This window comes from Carettochelys insculpta, chromosome 21 (genome assembly GCF_033958435.1).
Source record: "Carettochelys insculpta isolate YL-2023 chromosome 21, ASM3395843v1, whole genome shotgun sequence".
NCBI lineage: Eukaryota > Metazoa > Chordata > Testudines > Carettochelyidae > Carettochelys > Carettochelys insculpta.
The window spans coordinates 23,879,534-23,894,351 of NC_134157.1; the positions used below are offsets into that span (position 1 = coordinate 23,879,534).

The 14,818-nt window shown below is 39.2% G+C and overlaps 1 protein-coding gene across 1 annotated transcript in view; it reads right to left on the bottom strand.

The window, feature by feature from the left end:
* The window catches only part of MAPKAP1 (MAPK associated protein 1), a 198,206-nt gene that overhangs the window by 24,184 nt on the left and 159,204 nt on the right, over window positions 1-14,818 (bottom strand). The window contains exons 8-9 of the mRNA XM_075015555.1: window positions 12,335-12,442; window positions 1,820-1,960 (exon numbers count right to left, since the gene is read on the bottom strand). Of these exons, the coding sequence (XP_074871656.1) occupies window positions 1,820-1,960; window positions 12,335-12,442 (249 nt within the window). The remainder of the gene's footprint in view (window positions 1-1,819; window positions 1,961-12,334; window positions 12,443-14,818) is intronic.

Below are 14,818 nucleotides of genomic sequence, written 5' to 3' on the forward strand. Positions count from 1 at the left end.
CGCATATTCCTGCAGTACACAGAGTTACCAATGCAATCGGTAAACGAGGTCATCTAATGCCTCAGGGAACAGGTTTTGTCCAGAAAAAACTATAATTAACTCATGCTGATATGTAATACGATAGATAAATAAAAATGCTACAAAGAAACCCCTCTTTAGCTGACCGTCCACCTACTATTTGGCACTGAATGCCCTAAAATTCATATGTGTATTGGCTCTTACATTTCAGATTCAATGGAGTATATTCTGCCACTACACAGCAAGAGGAGTAACACATTTAGCTCCCACTAGTGCTAAGCAGGGATGACCCTTAATGTTTCCTTCTGAAACCACTGATAGATGAATATCAGAGTAGGCTCCAGCAGGAGACTTCTTATATACATCAAGCTCTTTTGACCTCTCTTGGAGTTTTTGATTATTGTCCTCTTGTTCAAACCTTGAACACCTCACTAGGTTTATGGCTTTTGTGTTGTACATAATTAGAACATAAAAACATACTGCAATTTGTGCAGCTATCAAAAATAGATACATGCCCAGGGTGAGATACATATTTGTGCAGTTATCAAAAATAGATACATGCTACAAAGGGTGAGAAAGGAGAGTTTATGGTCCATACACTGGTGGATGGGGTCAGTCCTTTCACTACAAAACAAGTTAGGCCATTTGTTTCCTGTAACAGCTATTCTCTCTTAACCATTTATCTTTAGTGATCTGTCATGACCTTTTCAAGCTCTCATTTCTGACAGCTTCCAGACACAGTGAGTCAAACTTCACTGGAAGCAAACTATCACACCCAGATAGTTTGTTCAAGAGCAGAAAACATGCCTAACGCTGTCCTACTTCAACGCCAGCATATAAATCCTTCCTTAACAAGACAGGAAAACTGAAAAAGCTTTCCATGCACGTATTTGCAGGGGGAATAGAAGTTTTTTTGTTTTTTTAACATGTGTTCAGAACTTGAGTAATAAAGAGGCTGACACAGCAAATAACGGATACATTTTCAAACTTACAAGTATTCTACTAAATACAGAAAAGTATTTTGTAAGCATTTCAGCACTAAATATTTTAGTACTGAATCATTTTTAATTTAAAGTATTTGAGAGAGTATTATAGTTTACTTATGCATACATCATTCATCACATTTCCACAATTCACACCAGAGACTATGAAAGCTGTGTTATTGTTAAAAAATTAGTAAATAGCTTTTCTATTAAAATCCTATAGTCTTGTATAGTCTTCAGCATGTACAGAACATCTAGAAAGTTAAAAAGACTCATGTTGAAACCACTATAGAACACTGACTACATTTTGTTCTGCTTCACCCTTCTATTAGCACCATTAAAATCTACTGTTTTAATAAAAACCAAACAAACAACCAAACCTTCCCTAATTTTGCATGGACTGGTCTTAAGAAACTAATTAATCTGCATGTTTAATTAGCAAAAACTTTTCCTCTGGGAAGCACACACAAAAGAGTCACTAAATAACAGACTTCTTAGGGAATATGTGCTAGCTGATTGAAGGTAATACAAATACTTAAATATTGTCAGCTGAAATACTAAGAAGTGAGAAAGAGTTTATATTTCTTTTGAGAGTCAGAAGAGAATAGAAGAGATGCCTGTTACTTTGCCTCTCTGAATCACAGACTGACAAGCGGGGAAGAAAGATAAAAAGCCCTATGATTTACTAACATTTTGCATGGTTTATGTGGGTTTACGATATTAACTTTAATGTACTTATGTGGAAAGATAACTATTTGAGGTGGCTGACGTTTTGAATTGCTTTACTTTCTGTGGTCTTAGAGCATGGTTTGATTTACCTAACTGAACATCAGTTGTGAACCGCAGCCTATGGATCATGCTGACTTTGAAGGACTTGTAATGGTGGCTACTAAGCATATCTTGAACTGTTGCGATATCAATCTGAGGGTCTTCCTCAGAGATCTCTTCTCCTCTTGTACCTGTCAAATAAATAAATAAATAAATAAATAAATAAAAATGGCTTAACATGTGGCACATGTGATTAAACTAGAATACAAACATTGCTGTCCCTTTTGCAATTACAGATTTATTGTTCAGTCAGTTGTAGGCACTCTGTTAACTGGTTTTATTTTTAAGGAAAATACATAATTTTAGTGCCCACACAATGGAGGTCAAAAGCTAAGTTCTTCATGGCCTACAAGCTTAAGATACTCAGAAAGTCAGGGTGCCATATAAAATATGTGGCAAATCCAATGATGGAGTCTAGTGAAACGTGGCTATGCCCTAGAGCAGACTTTGCTATCTTGCAGATACCTGCAGCAACTGGTTAGAGCCACTTTGTGAATGCTGTGTGCGCAGTAACTAGAGAGAGACTGCAGGAGTGAGCTGTAGTTCAAAGAACAGCTTTGCCAAGAGAGTGCCTGTGACTAAGGGTATGTCTTCGCTACTGGGGGTGGAATATCAACCCTGCCACAGTCAGACTTCTGGAGTTCAATTTAAAGTTCCTGGTAAGGAAGCGCTAAATCGAACTTACAGGGCACCCACGTCGGTACTGGCCTCTCATTAGGAGTAAGAGAAGTCAACTAGACCCCATCAACCTCCCTTAGTGGACACGGCATGGAAGCCTGAATTAAAATACATTGATTCCAGCTATGTAATTAATGTAACTGTGTACCTTAATTCAACCTGCTGTAGTGTAGACCTGCCCTAGGCCAGTAGGAGCCATGCTCAGTGAGAATGGCTGACGTAGCTCTTATTTAGAACCAGGCATAAAGCTATTTTCCCACCCTACAAATACATTAGAGATTTCATAAATGTCTCCCCCTCCTCAATTGGGACAAAATGGGCAACAATTTCAAAAGTCTTCACAAATTGGAAATTTTGAAAAAAAAAAACTGAGTTTGGGTCAATTAGAATGGTTTGTTTAAATAAGTTTGAAGCATTTTATGTTGATTTTGACCACCTAATTTAAAAAAAAACAAAAAACTTTGTACTCCTGTTATCTTAAACTGCAAAATGAAAAAAAAAAAAGTCTTTTTAAATTTAAAAACAACAATGTGCAGTTTGGCAAGTTAATTTTTGTTTCCCCAAATTTGTGCAAGTTGAGGAACTTATCAAAACTGGCCCTTCTCTAAGAATTTTTTTTTATTTCAGCAAATCAGCATTTTTCAACAAAAGTACATTTCATTGAAAAATTACCAGTCAGGTCTGCTGTTACTGTATTTTACCAGTAACACAACTTACAGCTATGACAAACATTTGATGTATCTCAATACCTTTTTTTACTGTATTTTCACATCTTAGGTTTTAACTGTACCATTAGCACCTTTATTATTTCTGCTTCTTACTTACTAAAATTTTATTATTCTGAACAATGTAAGTGGGATCTTGCTTTTCATACTCAGCCTTGAGATAAAAGCCATACATTACTGATTAGCATTCTTGTTACTCCTTTAGGTACTAGCTTTAGAAAAGGCAAGTATCTCATTAAGCCAAAATGCCAATTACTGAAAAAAATACTTCTAAGATTTTTACATTTTATGATGTTGGATTAATATCAATTTAAAAATTACTATAACATGACACAATTTGTACAGAGTAATTTCACCTTAGCTGTAAATGATAATTCAGATGCTTTTAGATAAAGTGGTGCATAAATATGGTTGAAAATTGATTTAACTTCTTGCAGAAGATACTGAAGAATGACACATTTTGTTTAATACACCAGCTAATGTAGTCCTAAAAACTGAAACAACTGCCAGTTCACAGTCCTAAATTTGCTATGGGAGACTAATGAAAACTTATATTTTGCTGAAATTTTAATAATGGGCAGCTGAGACAATGGAATATTAGCAGAGGTCTTAACAATACAGTGTAGCCAGCAAAAGGCTTGTCTTTTTCTATATATTCATTTTCTTCAAGACTTACGTGGTTGGATCTGGCTCAACACACTAATGCTTCCTGCATTGACCTTCTACTCTCTGGTGGTGTAAATTTATATCCCATTTGGGGATTTCAACTTATAGTGAAACTAAGAGAGTTTCAATTTCTGGTCTCTGGTAACAAGCGGAGTACTTGCTTCTTATAAAGGGCAACAACTACCAGGGGGAGGAAAGCCCTGGCACTTGAGTCAAAGACACCCTGCTGATGCAGATGCAGGCTTATGTTTAATGGGGATAATTCAGTTTCAGAACTGTACTCTATTCGTCTTTGCAGGGGCTGCTATCACAGCAGTGGCAAGGAGCACTGCAAACAAAGAAGGGAAAAATAAAAACTCAACACTCAATTTTTCCCACTTTCAAAAAATTTCCGCCTTCAGTTTTTTAATCCATAGGCACATTATCTTGTCTACAGAACACACGCGCATCTCTGTGGTGTCCAGAGAACCTGAGTGCCTTCAGCTACATGCATAAAAGTATATAGTGGCAAAAACAAATTCCGAAATTATCAGCCTAATCACGGCTTTTCCAACTATTTCTCTGATAGCAAGGATTACACATGTATGTGCCTCAGAAACACACAAGAAACATGCCAGATATACAATCTAAAGGTCTTTTTAAAAGCAGGAAACTGGACTATACCACTTGGGTCTTTTTAAAACACCAGTAAAATAGTGTATATGAGCATGTGAATTTGTGCATCCCCATCTGAACATAGTAACCACTCCACACTATACAATGACAAGATAAATTGTAATGGCTCCTTCAGAGACATCACAATGTATTTTGTCAAAGACCCGTGCGTTAATGTCTCTATTCTATGGATTATCATAATGTATCACGTCAAACACCCCTATTGCAGTATTTCAACAAAACATGGAGTTATGTCAAACTTCTGCTGTACTTAAAAGCATTTAGAAACACAATGGCATAGAGGTGTCTGGGAGGAAAGCAAGGGGTATAATGGAAAGGGTTGCCTGAGGATCAAAAGAAAACTGACTACGAAAATAAGTTGAAGGACTGAGTTCAAGACATAAAACTACTGAAATGCCAATGTAGGGCTGTCATGCATTCCTTCAATTACCAATTTTGCTTTAACACTGCACTGTTTCAATCATAAAACTGTGTGCACTGTTATGATACAACCCACAAAGTAGCAATATTCTCTGGTCACGTATATTACAGCCTGCAGCCATATCACCTTGTATCAGATCTCTAGCTAAGCATGGCCTGCCTGGTGAGCACTGGAATAAGAGCTCTCCAAGGAATACTTAGAGGGCACAGGAAATGATGCTGGTGATTCAGTAGTGGCATTCTTCATTCGGACTCAATAAAGCACAGATCCTGAGCACCTGTGGCTCCTCCTGGAAGGTGCAGAGGTGTTAACTGAGTTTCCTGGTCATATCCCATGTTAGGGCTGGACTGCACCTGGGGAAGCAACTAACATTTTCCCTAAAGCAGTTATTAGACCTAAGATGTTGGGTAATTTTACAGTTCACTGTTAGCTATTTTTTTATGTTGTAACCGAGAACTGGCTGCACTTTGGTGGTGTGTGAAGATATTCCTATGTGACAGTCCTGATAAGTTTAATACTCTAAATAATTGGTTCATGAAAATGGTGTTACACTAAAGGTTAAATGTGTGGCCTAATAAGCAAACCAATCTGGTACCCAGGCAGAAATTTTGTAGTAACAAAAATAAAACTCTGACCTCCTTTATAAAGGTTTCTTTATAAATATTAAGGTTAAAAAAATCAGACATTATTTAGAGAAAGAAGACCAGGCTGTGGGTGGGAGGAAATGACCTGATAACATTATTCAACAATATATTAAGAAGTGTTTTAAAGATGACTAAGAATTGTTCTTCACTGCCCCTGAAAGTAAGATGGGACACTTAACATAATTTGCAGCAAAGAAAACATACATCAGATATTAGGAAAAACATTGTAATTATAAGGATAGTTAAGTACAGGAACAGGCTACCTTGGATGGTTTTTAAGAAAAGGAAGAACAAATCCCTGTTGAGGCTGGTCTAGGGTTACAAGGTCCTGCTCAGTACGGGAGAAGGATGCGATGACTCTCAATGTCCTTTCCAGTCCTACATTTCTATGATTCTATAATTCAGACTCAGCACACCTGCGTAAGTATTCACCTTCTGTTCTCAGCTTCAATGGGTGGCCTTCCACAAGTCTGTGTTTACTCATTTGTAAAATGGAGATAATAAGTGTCTGTTTCACAGGGGTATTGTGAGGCTGCACTTACTCATATATCAGATCTTCAGATGAAGAGTAAGGTACTGAAAGGCATATTAATAGTGTTACTAACTCCTTGACTGATTAACTAGTAGCCACCAAAATCAGATTCAGGACCATTTTCACTAGAATTTAAAATACAAGTACAAAGTATAAATGATTAAACTGGGAGATTTTAAACTGGAAATATTTCAGATGCTCTCTAAATCAGAATAACTTCTGTTCATCTTGTTTCATTTAGCTATGTGAAGAAGACAGTTTAAAGTTTGAAGAATTTCTTTAGTTACTGATCCTGGGAGAGAAGCCAGGAATTCCACCATCAAACCAGATCAGCTAGCTAAAGCTGCCAGATATTAGCACCCCTGAAGGGGCGCTGGACACTAGCAGTAATATCAGTAACATCAGAGACAAATGCCCTGCCCAGAAAAATCCAGACTGTAGAACTTGGCTTATTGCTCCTATACTTGCAGCTTTATCAGAATGTTGACGAGACAGAAAGAATTCAGAACAGTGAAAAGAATCATTTCTAAGCACTGACTGGAGACAGCATTGTAAGAGACACTTGCCACAAAAAAATAGCCATGAGTAAACCTGAGGAACAGTTACAGCCCTGTCAGGCATTTGAAATGGACATCACAATGCATGTAAATGAAAAATGCTCGAGTGTAAAAGCTTCTACTTGGCAAAGCAATCAGCTCAAGTGGACACTCCAGGACTATAGCAAGAATCTGTACAGCAGTTCTGAAGTCAGAAACACAGTTATGTCTACACTGTGTACCTTAGAGAGGCACAGCTTCACTGCTGTAAGGTATGCTGTGTAGCTGCTCTGTCTCAACTGAAGACATCTGTTGACACAAGCTTGGTCGACAGAGCATGCGCCCAGACTGCAGATCTCTCAGGAGAGACCTGCAGGTCGGGAGCATTCTGTCGACATCCCTGTGCACCTCGCGTGATGAGAAAGAAGGGAGGTCTCAACAGAGGGGGCGTTTTCTGACATTTGGCCCCAACACATGGGGCCAAATGTCAGAAAAACCTTTCCAGACAGAACTGTTGGCAAAATATATGCAAATTTTGATGTGCAATTTGCATATCTTTTGCTGGCAGCTCCCTGCAGCCTAGACACAGCGTAGCGGAATGCTCTCCTGCCAACAAAACGCCACCCCCCAGCAAGGTGGAGGGGTTAGGGTGCCGGTAGCTTTGTTAGTAGGAGGGTGTCCCCTGCTGGCAAAGTGCTGTCCACACCAATGCTTCTTGTTGGTAAAACTTTCATCAGTTATTGGTGTGCTTCTTCATACCCCCAAACCGACCGAACGTTTACTAACAGAAGTCCTGTGTAGATGTAGCCCAAGTAGCTCATTGAAGGAACAGATGCTATTCCAAAAAGTAGCTTCTAAAGGACAAAGGAGTTAAATTCACACCTACCTTGCTATTTTTGTATTCTTTCATTTTCTATTTAACTAGAGGCAAAGCACCATCAATGTCACATGTTGTTCTGTAAAGCTAAGTTCCTACAAATGAGATGGAGATTCCCTGCATGAAAGAAGCCGAAATCAAAAGTGAGACAAGCTAAGACTGAGTACTGCTGGAACACAGCATCAAGAAAGATGAGAACCATATGAAGCCCAACAAAACAACTTCATTTTTCACAATGTGCTTGACAGTTGGAAATGGGAGGAAACACCAGGATGGCTCTGGGAAGGTCAGCTGCTCAGATCCTTTACCATGGTTTCTAGAGAAAAAGAAGAGGCATGTCATTCCGATCTGACACACCCCATGGTGGGGATACAGTTATTGTGACCTGGACGAAGAGCAGTCTGCTGCTTCTTAGGAGCGAGGCCAAATGGTACAGTAACAAACACAAATGATATATATGAAATAAGAAAAAAATTCCATCACCACCTCCTTGGGGTTGTAAGAGTTCTACTGGTGGCTTTTGTCTCAGGAAGAACCTGAGCTCTCTGAGATGGACCTCTGATAAGCTCTTCAAGCTGGGCTCATTCTTCTCACTATTCGAAGCTTATTAGTTCCTAGGAGCACTGCTAGTCCTGTGCTAGGTTTCTGGCCTGGAAAAAGAGGGAGCACAGCTCAGCCGGGGAGAACAGTGAAGAACAGTGGACTGGTTCCTCTGATACGTGAAAAGTCTGGCTGGCCCACGTGCTGACTGGAGACTGAGGTCTGCCACTGATGCTTTGGTGGAAGTGAGGGTTGATAAAGACTATTTGATTTATTACCAGGAACCCACTGGTGCACATTAAGACATGCTCCTGCACAGAGGGGTCCCCAAAAAGGAAAAGGGACTAAAACTTGAGCTCAGCATGACCAAAGTTTCTTTGATCATGTTCATATTTGACCTTCACCTGAGGACTCCGTCACCCCTGCAGGAGGGCAGAACTCTCCCAGTGACTAGGTCAGAGGGCTAAGCCATATCCATAACCAAGTGTGTTACAGACTCTACTGGGGAAACTGAGGCAGTGATGTTCAGTGCTGCGCCACAGCAGGGAGAACACAGGGAACAGCACTTTCACCACAGATCAGAATAGAAGTAAGGTCTTTCTTCCTGAGCAAAGCAGAGGTTACTCTGGGAAGACCATTCACTTGCACTCAGTCCAGCGGATGGATATCAGAATGAGGCTTAGCCTCAGAAAATGGCTTTTCAAACGGCGAAAAAAGTAAAACAGTAAAAGGAACCAATCAAATGGAGGCGCAGTTCCAGACACGTCCAGGGCCTCTAGGGTCGAAGCAAGGAGTCCCACTCCAAACATTAGCCATTAGCTGGCATGTGAAAATGGCAGACTGCTAATGTCAAAGATACACAAAAGTATTTGCTTAGTAGGCTACTTAAAATATTAAATAGATGATACAGTCAAGAACAAGCAATATGTATTTCCTCAATAAAATCAAAATACATTGTTAACTCCTTTGTAAAAATGGTCCTTTATTACTTTAATGTACTAGGGTATTGCTTAATGAAAGTTCTTAATTGTAATTCAATTAATTACATATACAGAGTCCCCAATTACATTTTCTAATAAGACACTGGCTTTGGTACAGGTCTAAAGGCACTTAACCAATTTTAATACATGAAGACCAATTTCCATTGAATACTAATTACCATCTAATGGTAAAATGAAAAAGAAGAACTTTCCAGAAGCAGAATGGAGGGAATAAATGAAATTAGCCATGAAGAGTTTGCTGTTTTTAATAAAAGCATTCACATAGCAAATGCTGGCATTTGGTTTAAAAATAAATCTGAATGTAAGTTAAAATGCTCCAAATATAGGATGTGGTTTATTAGTTGGAGCATCTCTAATGTCAGAAGTTTAAGAGATTTCTACATGTGTATTTCTATTAATGAAATTTTTCTGTGTCCACTTAATCCCATAAAATATAAAGTATACATTGGCTCACAGGAAACTGGCTATTTTACCAGCATCTGTTTGGCTCTCTGTGAAAAAATAAATGAGCATCTTTAATGAATTACTCTTACAATCAAGATTCTTCTCTACGGCCATGTCTACACCTTGCCTATGGAATAAGGGGATTTCGAAGATGGTGGGGTCCTTTCGAAAAGGCCCTCTGTCTGGACGAGCCACACAGGAGTGAAACGTGGCAGTGTTGAAGAGCCGTGGGCACTGGCATGCTAATGAGGCGCTGAATATGCATTTCAGCACCTCATTAGTAATCTTCGATTTGGCCATTTGCATGGCTATTTTGAAGTTTTGTACCAGTGTAGACATAGCCTAACTAACAAAAAGCGAAATAAGTTAAAATGAGACCTAACATACAATATACTTATTTCTATGAGATGTAAAGTTTTGATTTACATCTATCAAGTTCTGTTTCCCACTTCTGAGGCATAAACTCCCCACACCAGAGTTGGAACTAACAAAAAAAGGTAAAATTATATTAATGACCACAAGTAACCACAGGCTCTATGTGACATCTCACCCAAAAGATAGCTCTTGCAGTGCTCCAAGGCCCAACGCTGCCGTCCAAATGGTGGTTCTAGGTCAGAGTTACAGGCAACATGGAATCACTCTGTGTGATTTTAGCACAGTCTCCATGTGTTCACTAATAAACGGCACAGTGGCTGCCAGTTAAGTTTGCTGCAGCCTTGGAGCTCCTTAGAGAAACGAGCACTGCACAGGTGGAGGCACTGGAGCAGCAGCTCAACAAACAGATCATTCAGGAAAAGCTAGTGTAACACTAAACAGCTGACAGTGGCTAAAAGAATCAGAATTCAGGTGAGTTTATTTTCTCACTGTGACAATACCTCATTGGCCCTAATGGGGAATAGTGACAGAGAGGGAGCCGTGTTAGTCCGTATTCTAGCAAAACAAAAAAGCAGTCCAGTAGCACTTTAAAGACTTAACAAAATAATTTATTAGGTGATGAGCTTTCATGCGACAGACCCACGTGAAAAGCTCATCACCTAATAAATTATTTTGTTAGTCTTTAAAGGGCTACTGGACTGCTTTTTTGTTTTGGCCCTAATGGGGTAGCTATAACTCCACCATCCTGGGATATTGGCCCCGTGCCTACTAGAGGAAAGAAGGCCACCTACTGAATGTCCAACATGTAGATGTTTCTTAGAGCCTTCCCAGCCAAGTACTGACCTGGCATTATCCTGCATAGCATACGAGAACTCAGAGGATTACAGCACAAGTTCTCATGGCTGCAGACCATACAATGCACTCTTGCCAGGTACTGTGCAAGTGGGTTTCAAAGTGCAAGGTGTGTATTTAGCTTTGAATTAGACAGTTCAGGTTCAAGAATTTGGTTATATTTTAAATGAAATAGGCAAGATGAATGGCTGCTTTGGTTCAGTAAAAGAGCATTCTCTTTACTGAAGCAGGTATGTGTAAGCATAATTTAATATTACATTGATTGCTTTATGAAATGTAAATTTCAGACAAAAAGGAACAATTCATTGATACATTCAAAGAAATATTAAACAACTCATATAGAAATCCCAGGAGAGAATTGCATAACAGTCTGATCTACTTAACCAGATTCAAACTACGGTGTTTATACATTTAAAGACTTTCTTCCAAGTTTCGTAATGCTTCTCTCTGAAGTATTCTACAGCAATAAGACATGGAAATAAAGGTGAAGCATTAAGGGGGAGTGAAGTCCTTCCATTCTGAACATGGAAGGCAAGGAACTTGAGGTCCAACTGCAGCTCTGATACCGAGTTGCTATTAGTCAAGTCTCCTCAGTTCTGTCATTCATTAAATGGGGGACAATACCACATACATGGCATATGAGGATGAGCTATCCAACGGATGCTCCATCACTTTCTGTGTCATACCCTTCTAGGGGAAATTCAGGAAGAATGGAAGGAGGAGGAATGCTATAGCTTTATAAGCATAAACAAAAGGATTTAATCTTTGGAAGAAAACCAGAAATTCTGTGCTTTTCAGTGAGGGCTCCTATTATCCCTCTTTGCAACAGAAAACTTCTCATCAAGGTTATAACTGAGATCACAGATGTGACCAGTTTTCTGACTAGTGAAGGGGAAAAAAAGAATGTTGCATAAAAGTGGGAAGAAAACTAAACCGAGAGCTAGGACACTGGGACAGTTGGACAGACACAGGGATGAACCAAAAGGGGAAAAGTTTACATTCATCTCCAACAAATTTCATTAAACTTAAACAAAACAAACCACAAAAGTAATTTTTCCTACATATAGCGAGAAAACATATTGTTCCTATGCTTAGATAAACACCACCACTAAACCTCTGCTCTGCTTACATCTACATGATTAATTTCTTCTAAAGGTTTAAAAACGGCTGCTTCTTGGGCAGCAATATTGGCATGGTAAAAACATATTGCAGACCAATAATTTTATCCACTAAACAGTGCTTGCAACAACAACAAACTTTATCAAGTGGTTTTCCCAGTTAATTGTAATTTTATGGAACAGAGTTTTAACAGAAAAACATTAATCAGAAAGTGTTAAACAGGATGCAGACTATTTACCAAAATGTATGAAATCAATCATTTCACTTTGGAATATTCTTTTGGCACAGCTGAAAAGTGCCTTAGGAAACAGAGACTCTTCAGAACTTACTCTCCTAGCCAGTACAGCCTGTGTTTCCGAATATATAACTTATGTGAGTTTCAGTAATTTACAAGAGCAAAAGTGAAAAGGGCAAACATACTGTTCTCTCGAACAAGGCAGAATTCCAAAGTGCTCTGGCTCTCCAAGGTACAGTCTAAGTCCACTGGGACATTGGGTTCATTCTGCTTCTCTAGACGATACTGAGGACCTGAAACATAAAATAACTTGTAAAAATCTCTGGATTCTAATTAAAATACAGCTCATCAGGGTCAATTAACAAGAGAATTCTTAAATTCAAGAGGTAAAACAGATGGTGGTTTATGTCTAAAGTTCCTGTCCATCATGAAAAAATAATAATATAGTAGTGGAAGATGGTATGCTTAGAAAGAGCATGGAAACACAGAATACCCCAGCCACTGCTCACAGCCTGACACTTCCTGCCCACTTCACAGAGAACAAAAACACTTGTGATTTCCACCTAACTTGCTCTATGTATTATTCCCCTATATCCCCACCCAAGTTCTCTCACTTTCAGCAACGTTGTGTATTTGGACTTGAAACTAGCCTTACACAGAACAAAGAAAATATGGCTTCCTTTTGACTCTGTCTCCCCTGCCATTCTGTATCTAGTGGGAGCAGGGTTTTGTGGGTTATCTGGCCTGCCCTTTGCCTCAGAGATGAAGCTACTCTCACATGATGTCTGGAAGCTGAAGAACCTTCTAAAGAGAAGGCAGATGCACTGCAGTATGGCTAAACAAATCCCACTGAAAGACACAGTACTACATTGCTCATCCAGGTGCTTCCCAGATATGCATGCCTCATGGTGGGTTCAAACTGATATGCTGGCGTGCACACATGTACTGCAGTGGATTTAAAATGGCAGAAAGCTGGTGATTTTAGTGACAAGCCCTTAAAGCAAAGGTGACCATAACCAGGACAACAGAAGCGCTCAGAATACATGCTGCACCTTGAGATAGCTGGGGAAGAGGTGTATGTTGGTGGTGGGGCTAATGGGAGCAGTTTGGCAGAGAATTTATATTACAGATTTCATTTTTTCTGTGCTTTTCTGCCTGCTAATTTTGTGTCTTGTGACAGCCTGGACTTCTAATACTCATGAGACAGGCAGTGCCATTTCAGACATGAGTAGTGGGGACCAGTGCTATTTTCCACATTAACTAAAGATAATGTGTCTGACTTATTTGTGCACAGGAATGAGTCCTTCAAGTTATCAATGTTTCTACAGTTTCATGTAACAGATGCTACCTCCCAATGGTAGATGGAGTCTGATATCACTTAACACCTCCATGGCTGTAAGAAGCAGCAAGGGTCACAGGTATATGTATGAATCTACTTTTCTACCAGAGATCTGAACACTGTTAGCATGACTGCCAAATATAAACAAATGAAATAGATACAGGGATTCAGATACAAATGCAGACTGCTGCTGTTTCAAACCCACTACTTTCAAATACAATTCACTTAACTAGATTTTTTTTCCAAGATTCAAGTGTCAATCTTTGTACACTCAGCTAACTCAAAGCATTGAAAACAATGGTGTTCATTTGAAAGTTAGTGTTTTCCCAGCTCTAGAAAGTATTTTAATAAATGATCGTGATGACAAGTAGATGATGTCCTTTTGTGTCTTTCATTCCTACAAATCACTAAGTTGCACCCCTTCACTGAAATAAAACTGTGCAACTGAAACATTGGTGAAATTAAGCCAGTTCTGGGGTGTTACAGGTAAGCTGTTAGAACAGCACACAGAAACACTATGCAACAAATTAGGAAAGCATGCAAAAGGTACTTTATGTAAATGAAGCTGCAGAGCGAATGTAGGCACATAATGTCATTTCCTAAGTAGACTGTCTGAAACATCATGGTTAATACTTCTACTCTTGCAAAAACATAACAATGGGCTGCTAATGAATGCAAAGGGCTAGGGCCTCTGTTTTTCATCTCATTCAAAAAAATAAAACAATCAAACCCCGATTCCTTAGCAGACATGCCAGGGAGAGCAGCGCCAGATGCAGTGGATGAGTCCCACTTGATAGATATCAGGTTATCACAAGACAAATGACTGTTACAATGCTAGCACTTGGGTCAGCATTAATGCTGGGAAATGAAGTTGAATGCTGAAACTCCAGTGAAAAACCTCTCAAACAACTTCATTGAAGAAAAGAATTGAGAAGAAGAATTTTGCTACTTAAAGCCAATTAGACCATTTGTACTTATTGTTTAAGACTGTCCTCTGCCCCCCCACCTCCATGCCAGTGATAATTGAAAGATCTGTAATTTCTAAAGCAAACAGTAACTATTAAATTAAAACTAATTAAAGTTATTTTTATAACAATGCAAAGATTTCAAAGTAGCTACTTTTACATGGCAAAGCTGTGCAAACAAGAAAAAAAACTCTCCATACCTGTGACATGTAGTGTCTCTATACACTGCAACCAGATGCCTATGGCTGGCCTGAGCCAGCTGACTCAGGCTGACAGGGTTCTGGCTAACGGGCTGTTTAACTGTGGTGTAGACATTCTGGCTATAGTAGTGGTAGGCACCTGAGGCCCACATGTGGCTCCTCAGG